The 16,719-nt window shown below is 35.7% G+C and overlaps 1 protein-coding gene across 8 annotated transcripts; it reads right to left on the reverse strand.

Moving 5' to 3' along the window:
• Positions 1 to 6,554: 6,554 nt before the first annotated feature.
• LOC110605380 (casein kinase II subunit beta-1) lies at positions 6,555 to 11,742 on the reverse strand. 8 transcript variants are annotated; one of them, XM_043952728.1, is made up of 5 exons: positions 11,163 to 11,742; positions 10,054 to 10,272; positions 9,729 to 9,823; positions 9,475 to 9,637; positions 6,555 to 6,814 (listed from the first exon to the last, which is right to left on the reverse strand). In XM_043952728.1, the coding sequence occupies exons 1-5, from the start codon at positions 11,374 to 11,376 to the stop codon at positions 6,570 to 6,572; spliced, it is 936 nt and encodes a 311-aa protein (XP_043808663.1). In that variant the 5' UTR covers positions 11,377 to 11,742; the 3' UTR covers positions 6,555 to 6,569. The 8 variants fall into 8 exon arrangements, with proteins under 8 accessions (XP_043808663.1, XP_043808662.1, XP_043808661.1 ...); XM_043952727.1 differs by having other exon boundaries at positions 9,729 to 9,835; XM_043952726.1 differs by having other exon boundaries at positions 9,729 to 9,838; positions 11,163 to 11,737.
• Positions 11,743 to 16,719: the final 4,977 nt, after the last annotated feature.

The following is a 16,719-nucleotide window of genomic DNA, read 5'->3' on the forward strand; positions in this document are numbered from 1 at the left end:
GATCATTTTATTAATATCGAGAAGGGGATAACAATTATTTGGGCAGGCCTGATTTAGATCGGTAAAGTCTATACACATTCTATACTTTCCATTAACCTTTTTTACTAGCACAGGGTTGGCTAACCACTATGGGTACATGACTTCCCTAATAAATCCTACCTCTTCCAGTTTTAGCACCTCTTCTCTAGTGGCTTGTTGCTTCTCCTTTCCAAACACTCTCTTCTTCTGTTTTATTGGTTTAGCTCTAGGGAGGACATTCAGTTTGTGCGTTATCACCTTGGGGTCTATCCCCAGCATGTCTAAAGGCTTCTAGGAAAAGCTTAAGGCATGCCTTCTTATAAGAGTCATTGTTGTCACTTTTTGGTCTTTTCCAAGGTTCCCGTTGATGCTGAAGACTTTGTCGCTTTCCTTCTTAGATAAGGGGAATGTCTCCAGCTTATCAACTGGCTCTGTCCTGCTCTCCTTCTTCTCGTCCCGGACCTCCATGACCTCTTGGTTTATTTGCTCTAGCAAAGTGCTCGGTTCTTCTATAGTGGCCAAATATACAGCTCGAGCCTTCTCCTACCTTCCTCACACTATACCCACCCCTAACTCCGTGGGAAATTTCATGGTTAGGTATCGGATGCTGGTCATTGCCTGGAAGTCATAAAGCACCAGCCTTTCCAAAATAGCATTGTAGTTCAAAGGCAACTTTACCACGAGAAATACTGCGTGGTGAGTGCAGGCCAGGGGTGGTTCTCCTACCGTCAAGACTACTTTCACTTTCCCTTCTAATGCCACAGGGGTTCTGCCTATCCCCTTTACCGGGGCTTGATCCCTGACCAGCTATTCTTCTGGTATATTCATTTATTGAAAGACCCAGTAGGGTAGCAGATTCACTTTACTTCCATCATCCACCAGGACTTTGCGGATTCGGAAGTTGTGAATGACAGCCTCAATGACCAGGGCATCATCATGAGGCATTTGGATTCCATGGGCGTCTTTTGGCGAGAAAGAGATGGTCACAGGGGAGTGTTCCACTATCTGCATGACTTTGGCACTACTTCCTTCTCCACTCCCGCTCCTCTTCTTTCCCCTCTTGCTCATTCGTCCCCCAGATCCTTCCATGAATATGTTGATTGTCCCACTGATCCATCATTCACAAGTCCCCCCGTCTGCCTGCGAGGCCTTTCCGCCACCGCATTTTGCTGAGGTCTCTGCCCCTCCGGTTTCTTCACAAAATTCCTGAGATGCCCCCTTTTAATGGGCCTTTCTATCTCATTTATCAGCTGGTAGTAGTCATTGTTGTCATGGCCATGAGTCCGATGGTATTGACAGTACTCTTACGGATCTCTTCGGGTGGCCTCGGCTTTCATAGGCTTGAGCCATTGTATAAAATCTTTGTCCTGTATAGCCACAAGCATCTCCGTCCTAGACACATTCAGGGGAGTAATTACCTTGGGAATCCGAGGCTGGTATGGCCTCTGCTCTTTCCTCTCCCATTGGTGCTTGTTTAATGCTTCGGGCCCCCGGTTCTGTCTTCTCTCCTACCTTTCATGTCGTCTGTCTTGTACTGCTTTCTCCCTGTCTCCCATTTCCCTGGCAAACCTAATGGTGGTCAGGGCGTCATCCTGCCTTATGTATTTCTCAGCTCTCTTCATCAGTTCGACCAAGGTAGTTGGTGGCTTTCTGCATAATGAGCCAAAAAACTCCTAGGATGTGGGCCCTTTCTTCATGGCTTCTACTGCTCTGGTTTCATCGAGCTCAGGGATCTATAGGGCCTTATAATTCAACCTAGCTATATTCTCCCTCAGAGACTCGTTCTTCCTTTGCTTGACTGTCTCTAAGTAGCTCGTCTTTCTTTCCGCCGGGACTCTTGCAATGAACCTACTAATGAATACTCCTGCTAGGTCCATGAAGCTCTTAATACCTCCTACTTCCAGGCTATTAAACCCTGTCCGGGCTGGTTCAGTGAGGGTGGTAGGAAAGACCTTGCACATCAGAGCATTAGAATGGGTCTAGAGCTCCATAAACATTTTGTAGTTCAGGACATGCTCTCGGGGGTTCCCCGTGCCATCATATGCGGCCATCAGCGGCAGCATGAACTTCTTAGGAATAGTTTTCTGTTGTAAAGAATTCACCTCGCGAACGGGGATGAAGTTGCTATTAGGGGGTTGCGGTTGTCCCGCGCCTCTAATTCTGCCAGTAGTTGCTCCTTTAGCTTCTCTAGCTTTTAGTCTACGTCCGCTTTGTCCCTTCTCGACCGTTTCTCCAGGCGGTAGCCTCCTTCCAACTCCTCACCTTTCGATCCTCGTGTCGGCTCAGAGGAATAGCTCTTGACTTTATTGTTTTCGATGAGCTCCCTAACCATACTGCCCCTTACTCTGGCTGCTGGCTCATTTCTTCTGTAGGCCTCTTCACCTCCTTCATTTTTCCTCCTACTGGTTTGCTGAGGGACTTAGTGGTTCAAGGTTGGCTGGGGCTTATTAACGTTGAAGCCCTCAACCATAAGTCACATGCTCAACGGGGTGTTGATTCCTCTTTGCTGTAACATTTGCCCCAACCAGTGGGCGGTGTTTTGTAATTGGATAGCCATATTTTGTAGTTCTTGGTCAGAAAGGGTGGTTTTGAGCACGTTTTCTATCGAACTCGGCGAGGGGTTGAACAATGCAGGTAGTTGGTTTGATAGGGCTGTAGGACTGGAGAATAAAAACTGTTGACCTTCATAGGTGAAACTTAGGTCATTTGGGGTGTTTCTGGTGTGGTTTTCGCCGTGGTTTGCCATGTGGATCTCAGTGGGTGTAATGAATATGAGAACTCCGGTGATGAAAATATCTCCTTTCGTTCCCATAGAGGGCGCCAATTGATAATCTAAGTTCCATAAGAGGATAGAATTTTGGTATGTGTGAGTGAGCTTAGCTTGAATGGTTCACGCCTTCTTCCTTTATTCCCTTTTTCATTTGTCCTCCAATTACGTATAACTGCCACCCTGCTACAGTGCCACCTGTCACTATCATACAGAATCGTACGTGTGAATGTACTCCCCCCTCTCTTCATCTTTAGACGGCTATTTAATTTCCTCTAGCGCTCATACTGACAGGGTCATGGTGTAGATGGATCCATTCCCTCACTGACGCATCAAGTCAGGTGAGCTGGATCTCTCTTTGTTGAGCTTGAACCTCAGTCTGCCCGGCCTGCTCGAATGTGGTCTGAATTGTGTGTTAGTGGACAGGCTTGCATAGTGACCTCTAATGGATTTTGGTCCTAACTTTCTTATGAGAACTCGGCTGCGGTCTGAGTGTCAGAAGTCCAGCAGTCATAAAAAAGAAAACAATGTCCAATTAAGATGCAATTCATACTTTAATTCCATACTTAATGGCCAACCAAAGTTTGTTTTCCTTCTTCCTTTTTAAAATTTAGACAACTGTAGTTTTTATTCACTCTATCAGGGGCTATGCTTCTCGAGCATCTTAGCAAGCATGATTGTGTTTAGACAGAGGCTGGCACACATGATAAGTGGGTGGCTATAGCTCCCTTATTCCTAATAATTTAAAAAAATCTAAGTTTTTATTTTACTGAAAAAAATTTTGTATGAAGATTAGCTCTATTTATTAAAAAGTGCCGATTTAATTAGCTCCGGCAGTGTGATCTAATTTTCAAACTTAAAAATCTAAATACTCAATTATTATTATATATAAAATATAAAAATTAAAAAAAATATTCTACAATAAATGTACACCTAACAGGCACGGTCTATCAACTCATTCACTTTTAGCTTTTCAAGTAATTTTAATTTTTCTTTCATCAATTAGGCTTACTTTTGAAAGTTACTTGAGTTAATTTTTATTAATTAGTAATTTATTTACTTTATACTTGTGATAAATTTTTAATTTATTAATATATATTCAATTGATAAAATGCTTTTTTTAACGATTAATAAAGAGAAACTTATTTCAATTCATAATAAAATTCATGATAACATTGAAGATAAATTTCTTTTTAACCGTTTATAATTGTATATAAAAAAATTAAATAAAAAATTAATTATTATAAATTTAGTTATTAATAATTTTTTTTAATTTAAAATAGCAACGTGCTTTTTTTTGTTATATTAAATATAATAATTAAAATATATTATATAATTATTTTTAATAATAAAAATTTATTATCATTTGAAAAATATGCAATTAGATGTCTTTTCGTTAATTAACACTTGAAATTTAACCTCGCCAAATGTTCATTTCTGCATCCAGCCCTACATGAGAAAGCAAGGAATTGTTGATTATTGGGTTCTGATCTAGCAATTTCAATAGTTGGGAAATATGAGGATCGGGCCGATATTTTCCATATTTAAATTTCATTCCAAGATCTAATTGAGCAAATGACTTTTCTTTTCTAACAGCATTATTTCAGAAATATTGCTCACTAAAGACTGAAAATGGGTGGAAAGTTCCTTATGAGCTTCGACATAGACTGACTAAGGCATGACAGTCCTCTGATATTGGACATTTGAAATGCAAAAGTACTATCTTAGATCTGATCCCAATTGCCAAAAGACTGCTTTCCAACCAAACTTTGAGAAGATATGGGTTTTTTTGAGATGGGTGAAAAGAGAACTAATTTTAGAAAGTGGAAACTCGTCATCTCCTAGGAAATGGTTTAAATGATTATAAATTCAGTGCAAGGGCTCTTCTTTTTCCTATAATTTTCTCTCATCTTTTCTCAACATAGAAAGCTTGACGAGCCTATTTAGAATGAGTGGGGTCAATGAGAACTTGTTAAAGGAGTTATTAACATTCATGTTGGGCTAAGAGAATGTCAGAGTCTCACCCTTGGATGGGCTACCTAGGTTGGATTAAGCTCAAGTTTTGTTTGTCTCTCGAAAATATATTTTCTGTTCAACGATATAATTTATTTTTTATTATTTAATTTTAATTTAAAAATAAAATTTATTAACTAATTTTATATAGAGAACTTAATAAAAATATCAAAGTGTAGAAAATAAGTTCATCTTTTTAAAAGAAAAAGTCATTTTTCTTTAAATTATTTATTTTTTCCTTCGACCAAAATACGTTAGACTAAATTATTTTCTGAGTGTTCTAAACTGTATAAAAATATGGAAAATATTTTTCTCAAAAAACAAACGAAACCTTAATAAAGAAATCTTGATTCTTCCACAGTGGTACAGGGTGCTGAAAGTCAACATGTGAGTCTGCACAGGAAGGTAATAAGAGATTCTTATATTTCTGCAAATCTTATAGAGCTTCAACCAATTTATACAATTTTGGCGTAATGAACCAGAGTCAGTCACCACCACAGTAGGTAAACATTAACAATATCCAGATTTTATATTCACCCCGTATTTCTAATAGTGTCATCTCCCAGCTTTCCTTCAATAGCATGCAGAGAGTCATGTCACCCTGCTTTTGGATATATTCTTCATTGCCATCCACCCTAAGCAATCCTCCAACTCCCTTGTCACCTGGTCATATCCCCTTCTAGTTCCACAGTGAGAGCCATCGCAGACTTCTGTTTGCATACATGGCCTGAAAAATATTTTTCCCCACATCTAAAGCAAAGTCTGGGCTGCTTAATGCTCGTTTGGTTTGCAGGCTCAATAGTGGATTTCTATGATTGGTTTATTGGTTATCTAATGGATGATTTACCGGGCTGGTACTGGTAACAGGTTTGGAGAGTTTGAAGTGGGCAGGGGAATCATTGATACTTTTGGGATTTAAACGTTGAAGGTGTGGAATAAGAGAGTGAGTTCTTTGAGGCTGTACAAACAGTTTGGATTGACTGATCACAGGCCTCACCATCTTTTCTTAGAACTTCGCAATCTGAAATGCATAGGATACACTTAACCCCCAACAAAGACTGATAGGAAATAATCCTTTCAGACAAAACCCTTTTCCATTTCTCCATTCCTCATATCTATCTTAATAATCTCTAACCTTTCCTTTGGCATGATTCACTTACACTGAGATCATGAAGGTTTGGAAGATTGGTAAAGATTCTAAAGAACTTATTGAATTTTCAAATTGTTTTGACAATCCCATCAATCTATTTATAAATATTGATTCTGTTACTTGGATTGATCTAGAATTATTGTGAAGAATTTCACGATTAGTAAGTCACTCCTAAGGAATAACTTTCCTAATTCATCTTTTGAAAAATGTCTAGGAATCTAGACAATTATCAGTGTTGTCTGTGCATCTAAAAGAATGACCTAGCCATGACAAGTCTTGCAGTTATTGGTAATTCCCTTCTACAATGAAGAGCGAGGGCAACCCTTATTACTCCAAAATGGAAAGGAGGGTGGCATTTCTAGGATTACATATTGTTCTGTAGTTATTAATCTTTGATCAAGCTTGGAGGTCTAAACATATTCTTTGGTTATTATAATTCTAGGAAAGAGGATTGTGCAGATATTTGTGGGAATAATTCTAATCTTCTGGAGATGTTAGGACTGAGAAGTGGGCCTAGTGATTCTTCTACTTGAGGCCCATTAGGTATATGGCAGATTTCAACAAGGTTATCAATTTATTATTATTTTTTTTTTTTTTTTTAAAAAAAGAGGGATAGAGCCCTTATTTTATTAATCTAGGCCATGAAAGCCCCAACCTATCAGCATCCAGTAAAAATTTAATAGTAACAGGAGGCCATTGATGAATTTTCAAATTAAAATCATCACCAATGGTTAAACTAGTCAAACGATCCGCTACCGCATTTGCTTCCCTGTAAATTTTTACCATCTTGACTTCCCAGCTTCTATTGATAAGATCACGACAATTCCTCACCAAATTAGCAACTCTAAAAACTCCTGCACCTCTACCTGCAAGTAAATACGCGAGTTGAGAATCCGTTTGAATTTCAATCTTCTTCCACCCTGAATCACCAAATTAGCCCTTATTAATTAATTATTTAATTTTAAAAAATATATTAAAATATAATTGATACTTTAAAAATTTTATTAATTAATAAGTTTATTATTTAATTATTAAATATTTTACTATTTAAAAAAATTATTAATTAATCATTCATTAATATAATTATTAAATATTATATTATTTAATTTCTATAATTTAAAAAAATTAATTGATTAATTTTTTAGTTTTATAAAAATTTAATTAAATTAGTCTAAAAATATTTTAATTTTTTTAATATTTAATAGTTAAAAAATTAATTAATAAATTTTTTAAAAATTTAAAAATATTTTAATATATTTTTTAAAATAAAAAAATCAACTAATAAATTTAAACATATAAATTTTCTTGTTAAGCAAAGGAAGTTTGTTTTAAGGCTTATATTAGACTACTGCTTAACATAAATTATTTCTTAAAAATAACAAATGTTCACACAAGAAAAAATAAAAAAGAAAAAGCTTATCGAGATTAATTCAGCAATTAATTCAAAATTTATGTAAGGAAAAGCTCCAATACATACATATAAATATACATTATTAATACTTCTATTTCAGTTTCTTTTACAATAAAAAAATAAATCAATTTTACTATAAAATTAAGTTTATTTTAATAATTTACTTATAAAATATTAATTTTAATATAATCTATTAATCATTATTAATATACAAAAATAATTAATATTAATATCATCGGAACTGTAATTCCTCCATGAACAACAACATCAAACCTCGTAGCATAAAATTCATCAGTTTCAAAGACGAGGAAAATAAAATAATAGGAAAAACACAAACACACCAACGAAAAAACAAAATATAGAATCCCATGATAAAGTATGGAGGACTGCAAGTATCTATCTGCTGCTAATCAAGTAATTAATTACAAAGAAGTCACTTTGGCAATTCATAACATTACTCTACGAGGAAAAAAATAAATTGCAAATTTGCAAATGGGAAGGAAAAGAAGCTAGCTAGCTACTTAGGCAACTAATATTTGAAGACTACTTGCCTGACAGGATGACAAATTTTCTTTTCTGTAGCTCCTTGGAACACATTGAGAGCAATTTTTCCACATTATTTTCTTGTTTCTAGAAAGGAGGCAAGGGAAGGTTTATGGGATCCAGCATTTATCTACCTTTACCAACTCTTCTAAACCAAATAAGTATGAGCTTCCACTGTCATGGTTTGTGCATTTTGAACCCAAATACTCTAGGAACATAACTCTGTGATGGCTTTTGTGGCTTGAGGTGCCCATATGTCATCAGGAACAGATGAGGAAATGTTGTTCCAAAGTAGGCTCCATCAATGTCTAAATAAAGTTAAGGAAACTTGAGAAATACAAAGCACAATCGGAACATAGAGGGGGCCGTAAACATGAAGATGTGAAGTACAAAATATGAAGTAGCTAAGTTGATAGAACATTATAATACATACGCACACTAGGTACTTCCCGACCACCATCTAACTTCTAAGAACTTCCATTACATAAGCAACTGTGAGGTGATTCCAAATTAGTTATTTCTCTACCTTATCATTTTGAGATGTTAGAAGTTTAGTAAACAGTTTGTGGACTTCTTGCTATTGTTATTGTACTGAGAATAAGGCGAATACTATGAAAATGGAAAATTTGGAACCATACATGCTATGGCGGAAAAGATATCCAAGTTTCAAAATAACAGCTACAGATGGAGGTCATCTGCATTTTTATCAATATTAAGTTGGAACTAAGTACTACAAAACGTAAATGAAACCAGCTAGGCTACACGCATGCACTTCTATGCTACTGTGTGAGGCTGCATATAAGCTGAAACAAATATTTGTGGAGGAAAGCTCAAATGATGTTCCAGCTTGAGTAAGGCTCCAGCTCAAGCTCAAATCAGGACACAAATTGAATAAAAAAGAAAATGCATCATAGGACATCATATTATCCATTTACATATGTTGAATTTTGTAGACAAATTTCATATGAGCCTGATGTAGAGCTTTTTTAACAAATGGACCTGTAATCAGGTTTAAGCTCAGCTAGTATATGAGCTAGACTTGTTAGCAGGTCTAATGAAGCATCACATAGTTTAGTTGGATGCATATTAATATAAAAAAATTAGAAAAAATAAACAAATGGGGGAAAATCAACACTTAAGAGGGTCTTTTAACAATTTCAAAAAATTGTTAACAATAACTCTGCAATGCATCAGTAAGCAGTCTATCTAAACATAAAGACCTTACTCCAATATAAAAACATCTGCCAATAACTAGAAGCATATTGATGAATTAAACAAAACAAGAGCAGATAATGATACTAACTTGATAAGAAGCCTAGGACCTAATATAATATTTACAAGTGACATATCCTAATCCATAGTTCTTAGCCTCTTTGAATTGAAAAAGTTTGTGCCATCTGGAAAATCATATTGATGAATATGTTTTTCTATGCCAAGTGAAAATCAAAGTTCGCATAAGAAAAGCCCATTTATCGAAGTGCATGTCAGAAGGGATCAGATGAGTAATGAAATATATGAATTATAAAATATATAAATTATGAAATATAGGTCCAAAGAAACAAAGGATACTACCTTGGTATTTGGATCGTGGGTAGTATATATCTTCACATCTTGGGCAACATATTTTGACAGTGCTTGACCGAGGAATATCTGACTGACCAACTGGAAGACAGGGTTGTCCACAGCAGTAAACTCTTGGACATCTCCCAAAATCACAGTTCTTGTACTTGTCTAGCTGTAGAAACCAAAACAGAATGATTCCAGTTGGTGACCAATGTTAAAACTACTAAATCATGAAATCAACAAACTTAACAGAAGATTCTCACCATAGCTGCCATCCCTTTGCTAGTCAATATGTACCGAGTATGAATCAGACCATAAAGCATCTCTGCTGCTGACTCTACCAACTCATGCTGTTCCTCTGTAAACATATCTCCTATCCATACCCGATCAATTGTGAGAAATAATCAAATAATTAATCAAGCTAAAAAGATGTGATTCTAAATTCTGATACATACATGAAATGTCAGTTCATATGATGACTAATATCCGAATACAATGCAAATATAATGGCACTGACACATGCATATGCAGGTTCACATGATTATATCACACTTGTGAATATGAATTTTCGAAAGAAATCAAGCTTACCATGAGAGGATTCAACATCCAAAATCAAATCTAGTGCATAATCATAATAAGGAACTTGGCTGCTTAACCCACAGAGGTTAAAATCATCTTGAATGTAATCTTCATCAACTTCACAAAAGAATTCATTTCCTCGCAGATTGCAAAACCATGAGATCCAAGATGTGTCATCCGCATCAGAACCACTAACATCTGACTCTTCACTATCTGTCTTAGATTCCTCTGCAATATAAAAAATATTGAAATCAGCCAACAGCCAATACGAGCTGCTGAAATTAATAACTAAAAGACCAAGATTGAAAGAAAGAAAGAAAGAAAGAAAGAAAAATAACAAACATAGAAAAAAGGAAAAGAAGATGTATCCAAATGTAATACTATTCTTTCCAAAGACAACTGACCAACAACATTGCAAATCCCAGTCATGGCATGCATTAGGTATTTTATACAGAAGTCTTTTCTTCCAGAGTTCATTGCTTTGTCAAATGGCAGTTCAAATGAAGACATCTTTAATAAGTTATAAGCAGGAATGTCAGGCAAAGCTTTTTCCCTACCATACATATGACTAAACCAGAGACCAGTCCACTAAAACAGCATACAAAGGACAATTCTAATAAGAGAATTTCGGAAAAAAAGAAAGAAAAAAAGGGCATATTTGACAATTTTACAGTCGATAAGAGGAAACATTATAAAAAAGGTTACTAATAGATTTGTCATTGTTCTATACAATCAATCTAACTTCACTATCAACACTACACATAAATTCTCACGCCTTGCTTGATTCAAATGGGTTACTTCCTGGATGTAACTTAACTAGATTCCATGGAGTAATAATGATGATAGTTAACAACTTAACATGCTCGCGCAAAAATTATCATAATTTGCCTCGAATTAAAGCAATTATCATAATTCTTATTCGTTGCAGATAACAACAAGAATTTAAACCATTTACCCCAAAAAATATTTTTTTTATCATCAAAATTTCGAGAACAAAAATTTGGAAAAAAGAATGATAAACATAAAGCTCTTCATCGAGATTAAATATGCAACAAACAAACATTAACAAAAAAATCAAAATACAACCATAAAAGAAACTGCTAATAAAAGAGAAATACCATCGGGGACATTGTTTTTGGAGAGGGGATCCTTGAGATCAGGCGGTTGTTTCCCCATGAGAAAGGACTGCGACGAAAAATCCTTGCCATTGATTGCTCTGGAAGTAGAAGGAGAGGATCGTTCGAGATGTTTATCAAGAGCATCGTTGATACGCTTCCGATCGACAGGTTCCACCTCAGTCTTGGACCCACCAATCCCTCGCTCCCTATACATGAGAATGACAATCTCCTCCTCCACGACGAGAAGGATTGGTCTTCAGGACAAAATCAATGATGCGTGGCGTGGAATGGATGAATATTTAGGATTTTCGTTAGATGGACGGAGGAAGAGAGAGGGATTGTGTGAGCCGAAGCTATGGGGTTCTTTTAAAATACAGATTCAACGAAATTGAAAAATTTAAGAAACCCACGAGAAGAGAAGGGATAGAGTTGCGATATATGACAATTGAGAGCAAAATTAATAGTCTTCTTCGGAAAAGCAAAATTTTAATCCCTAAATATTATCATTATTTATAAACGAACCAATACGATTTTAGAAATTCATTTAGAAGTCTCTGCCCATTATCTCTCCCAATTGAAAATTTCTTCAATTCAATTTTGTTCATTTAAAGTGGCGCTTATTATTTAACTAATTCTCTCTCCTTCTCCTTTGACTTCTTCTCAGTTCAAACCTCATTGGTGCTGTGAATTTTTTCTTAAATAAAAAATCATTAATCATTAGGGAAATTGTGATTTCTAACTTTTTTTTCGTCTCTTATTATTCAATCAAACACATACTCACTCAAACTACTCTTCCCTTTTATTACATATATGTTTGTTTGGTTTAAATTTTTTATTTACTAAAAAGTTTACTTTTCATAAAATAATTTATTTCCATAAAAATAAGTAAATTACTTCTCTCAATTAAAAGAAATAATTTCTTTAAATTCTTCAAAAGTTAAAAAAATTTAACTAAACAATAAATATATTAACTTCATGGAAAATTAAAATTTCTTAGTTAATTTATCCCACTAAATAATGGTATTAAATCAAAAATCAAAATTCATGGTGGGGTATTACGTCTAGGGGTGAGCATTCGGTCGGTTCGGTTTAAAATCGAATCGAACTGAATAAATTGAAAACCGAAATTTTAGTGTTTATGAAAATCGAATCGAACTAATTTTGGTCAGAAATCGAATCGAACCGAACCGGTCTGATTCAGTTCGATTTGATTGATTTCGATTTTTAATAATTTTTTTATTTTTTATACTTTATTTTTAATATTTGAAATTTTAATTAAAATATTTTAATATTAATATGATTTAATTTCTTGATATTATTGAAAAAACATATTATTACCACTAATCGGTTCGGTTCGGTTTTTTCAGTTTTTTTCTGATCAAAATCAAAATAATCGAAATTTCTAAAATTAAAAATCAAACCGAACCGAACCGAAATGTATAAAAAACCAAACTAAATTTTCAAATCGATTTGGTTCGATCAATTTTTTCGATTTGAACCGAATACTACTCACTCTTCGTTATGTCAGCCTCTCTCCTTACTAACTCTTTGTTTGGATCCTTAATTGTGAAATCAAGAGAAATTAAGGAAAAGAAAAGAATAAAAATTTAATTTCCATCTCATTATTTGAGTAGATTTCAGAAGTGAAAGAGAAAATTAATTTCTCTCTTAAAAAAAATTGAGAAATGACTGTTTTACCCATATAATTTTAAAAAGAGAGCTTTTAGTTTAAAGGGCATTAAAGAGCTTTCACACAAATAATATTAGATTCTCTTAATTTCTCTCCATTTTCTACCAAATTGGGGAGAAATGTTTTAAGTAAGAAACTCAATATATCATTGCTCTTTAATTTTTAAACCAAAAAACAACTCTAATGCATATATGAAAGAAAAGCAACAACCTTTCCATCGATATCATATTTTCTTTAAGCTCTTTTCTTCTCTAATGATTCACCTTATTCTGTTTTTGCTAGGCTACACCCTGGATTATTTGTTCGCCCATCTCCCAACTTCCCTCTACCCTTATCTCTGGAGCATGCGGAACTTGCTATTTACTGAAACAATGGTATGGCATTAAAGAAAAGATTATGAGAGGAAATATGGAAAAATGATATGTTAAGGAAGAAATAAGGGATTTTAGTAGAAGAGCTAGAGATTTTGTTATACCAAAAAAAATTGGTAATTTAGTATTTTAAATATTTCCTCATTCAATTTACAAAGAATTTAATAAAAAAAGTTAGAAAAAAAATGTAAGAACTTTTTTATTGACAAATAAGAAGTATGAATTTATTAATGAATTTATAAAAACAAAAAGACTACTTAGCAAAGTTTAAAAGACTAAATTATAAATTTTTCTTAGAAAAATTAAACATATACGTGTGACTTTAGCATATATTTTTTTTATTTACTCTTTTTTAATTAACATTACATTTTGAAATAAATTATAAAAAAAAAACTTTCATATTCTTATTAAAAATATCTATATATTACTACTTCTATTAAGCCTATCACCATATGCTTCAAGGTGATAATATCCTCCATTTTCAATAAACAATATAATTTATTTTTAAAATATTGAGATTTTTTTATACAAAATTAAATGGTTGTATTTTTTATCTCCATATTATTTAAATATAATACAAATTATAATTTTACCTTTATTTGAAATAATCAAATACGATATTTATTAGTTATGGTGACGACTTCTAAGAACAACCCTAATGGTGGCGACGGTCTCTCTATGAAAGAGGATGATCTCTTGCAACGTAGTGTCCATCGGAAGCGGAAGAATGGTGAAGGAGGTTTCTCTTTGGCAGAACAAGATGGTGAAAAGATTAAGTCTGTTGGACAACCATCTCCAATGGGTCCTTCGTTTAAGGATATGTTAGTTAATGGGAGTCCTAATGATGAGACAGTAATTGCTGAGATAGTCGAAGTGAATGATGAGGATTCGTATGAGATTTCTAATGGAGAAGAGAATAAGGAGGATGAAAAGTGTAATACCCGGCTAGACTCCGGTATCGGAATTCCTACCGTCCGGTGGAATCTCGGATGTCGGAAGCCTCTAGTAGGGTAGAATCATGTTTTCATAAAATATTTTAAGGTATTTCATGGTTTTAAGTAAAATGAAAATGAGTTTTTGCATAAAAACAACCTTGAAGGAAAACTCAGGTTCGGTCGCCGAACATGTATGCCTTCGGGAGCGCCTTTAGGCCCCCGAAAGCATAAGTGAGGAAAGTCCAGGTTCGGCCGCCGAATATGGCATGCATGCGGAGGCACGTTCGGCCCCCGAACGTGGCCTGGCCAACCACTATAAAAGGGTCCCTTAGCCGAAAACGGGCGAGCTTTTTCCCCATTTCCGGCCAAGGTGAGCTCTCCGCCGTCCCTCACCGATCTTGAGTTCTTTCCTTCCAATCTTACTCGATTTTCATGAGTTTTTACGTTGTCTTGAAGATTTTCAAGCTTTGAGCGAAGTTTTGGAGCTTTGAGGTTCAAGGGAACTCAACCCCTTCCATCTCCGAGTTAGGTCGTCTCTCTCTCGATCTCCACGAGGTAAGAGCCGATCTTAAGCTCATTTCATGTTTTGAGTAAGTTTTAAGTCAATCTATGGGGTAGAATGCATGTTTAGCTCATGGTTAGGTTTATGGGTTTTATTTGTGTTTTTGAACAATGTGAGTTGCTTGTGTGTTGTAGTTGGGGTTTTTGTTGGTTTGATGCCCCTAGGAACTTGTATGCTTGTGTATGAGTGTTGTAGAATAGGTTTATGCTTGTTTGGTTGAGAGTGGAGGCATAAATGCATAAGGGAGCTGAGTTTCTGCCATTCTGGGAGAAACCAGGTTCGGCAGCCGAAGGAACTTTCGGCCGCCGAACGTGCTTGTGGAGGCAGCCTTCGGCTGCCGAAGCTTGCCCCCGAAAGGAGACTTTCGTCTTTGTCTGGGAGTTTCGGCCGCCGAAAGTGCCGCCGAACATGCATGAGTTTCGCCTCTGTCTGGGAGTTTCGGCCGCCGAAGGTGCCGCCGAACCTGCCTGACTTTCGGCTCTGGAGGGACTTTCGGCCGCCGAACCTGCTGCCGAAAGTGCCCTGTCCAGCCCTTTCTTGCATGTTTTTCTATGATTATTCCATGATGTTTTAGGGGGTTTTTGGGAAATAGTTTAGGGTCATGTTCATGTATGTTTGGTCCCTCATTTGAGTCCACCTGTGTAGGTTCGGACCCGAGGAACCGAGGACCCCAGCAGTGAGTCTGTTGCCCCAGTGTCTGGTCAGAGCTATCCAGAGGTGAGTGGAATAACCCTTTATGTTTTTAAGCAAATCAATTGCAAGGATTGAGCATGATCATGCATCATGAATGCCATGTGATGAATTAGGTTGCTTGCATTAGAATTCACGAATATGTTGCATTGCATATTTTAAATGTTGATGTGGATGAATGTTGGATGATCCATAGCCCTCGATCTATGATATGACGATGTGATATGTACGGTACAGAATGTAAGACCAGTGGGACCCATTCTACGTTCGTTGGCACTATGTAAGGGAAAGACCAGGACCCATTCTACGTTCTGGCACAGTTGGACACTGTTATGTTATGATATGTAAGGGAAAGACCAGGACCCATTCTACGTTCTGGCACAGTTGGACCATGTAGAGGGCTATTGGTGACAGGTTCATCCTTGATGTGATTAGCTGTGATGTGATGCATTTCATGTTATCATATGTTTTAAATGTTTTATTATTCTGCTCACTGGGCTCTAGTAGCTCACCCCTCTCCCATTTTTCCCCAGGATTTCAGGTACAGGGTAGACCAGGAGGTCCATAAGAGTAATGAAGTCTTGTGTATGTAATAGGTAGTGTGGACATGATAAATGTATTAATATTATGTAAAAGTACAGTTTCAGTCATGTAATGATATTGAAGATTAGAGATTGTGCTTGACTTTATGTATGGGGTATCCCTTTTAATACATGATCTTAAATCTTTTTATGATGTTGATGTAGACCAACTCAACATATGATGTATCGCCCATTGGGGCATTGATGAGATCCCACTGAGGGGTCATGTTTATGATTATGTTTATGTACAGTGCATGCACAGGTTGAGTTTGACATATGAATGAAAGAAAAGTTTTAAATTTTTATGTATTTTCTTGATCATGTATGGGATTAACCAGGTTTTCAGGATGAATGTTAGGCTTGCTACGGGTCCCGGCGGTCTTAAGCCGACCTTGATCCTAGCGCCGGTAGCGGTCCGATTTTCGGGTCGTTACAAAAAGTGCCCTAATATTAAACTTACTAAAACTGAGAAATCTCGTTACTGTAAACCATGGAAGAATTCCTTGATTATTAAGTTGATTGGAAGATTAATAGGTTATGCCTATTTATCGCAAAGGGTGAAGGAACTTTGGAAACCTAAATCCCCTATGGACTTAATTGCTCTGGATAATGATTTTTTCCTTACTTGATTTAATAATAGGGAAGTTTTTGATTTTGCACTAGAGGGTGGACCATGGATTATAGCTTATCATTATATGCCAGTTCACCAATGGTGCCCAGATTTTGAT

Source organism: Manihot esculenta, chromosome 17 (assembly GCF_001659605.2).
Source record: "Manihot esculenta cultivar AM560-2 chromosome 17, M.esculenta_v8, whole genome shotgun sequence".
Classification (NCBI taxonomy): domain Eukaryota; kingdom Viridiplantae; phylum Streptophyta; class Magnoliopsida; order Malpighiales; family Euphorbiaceae; genus Manihot; species Manihot esculenta.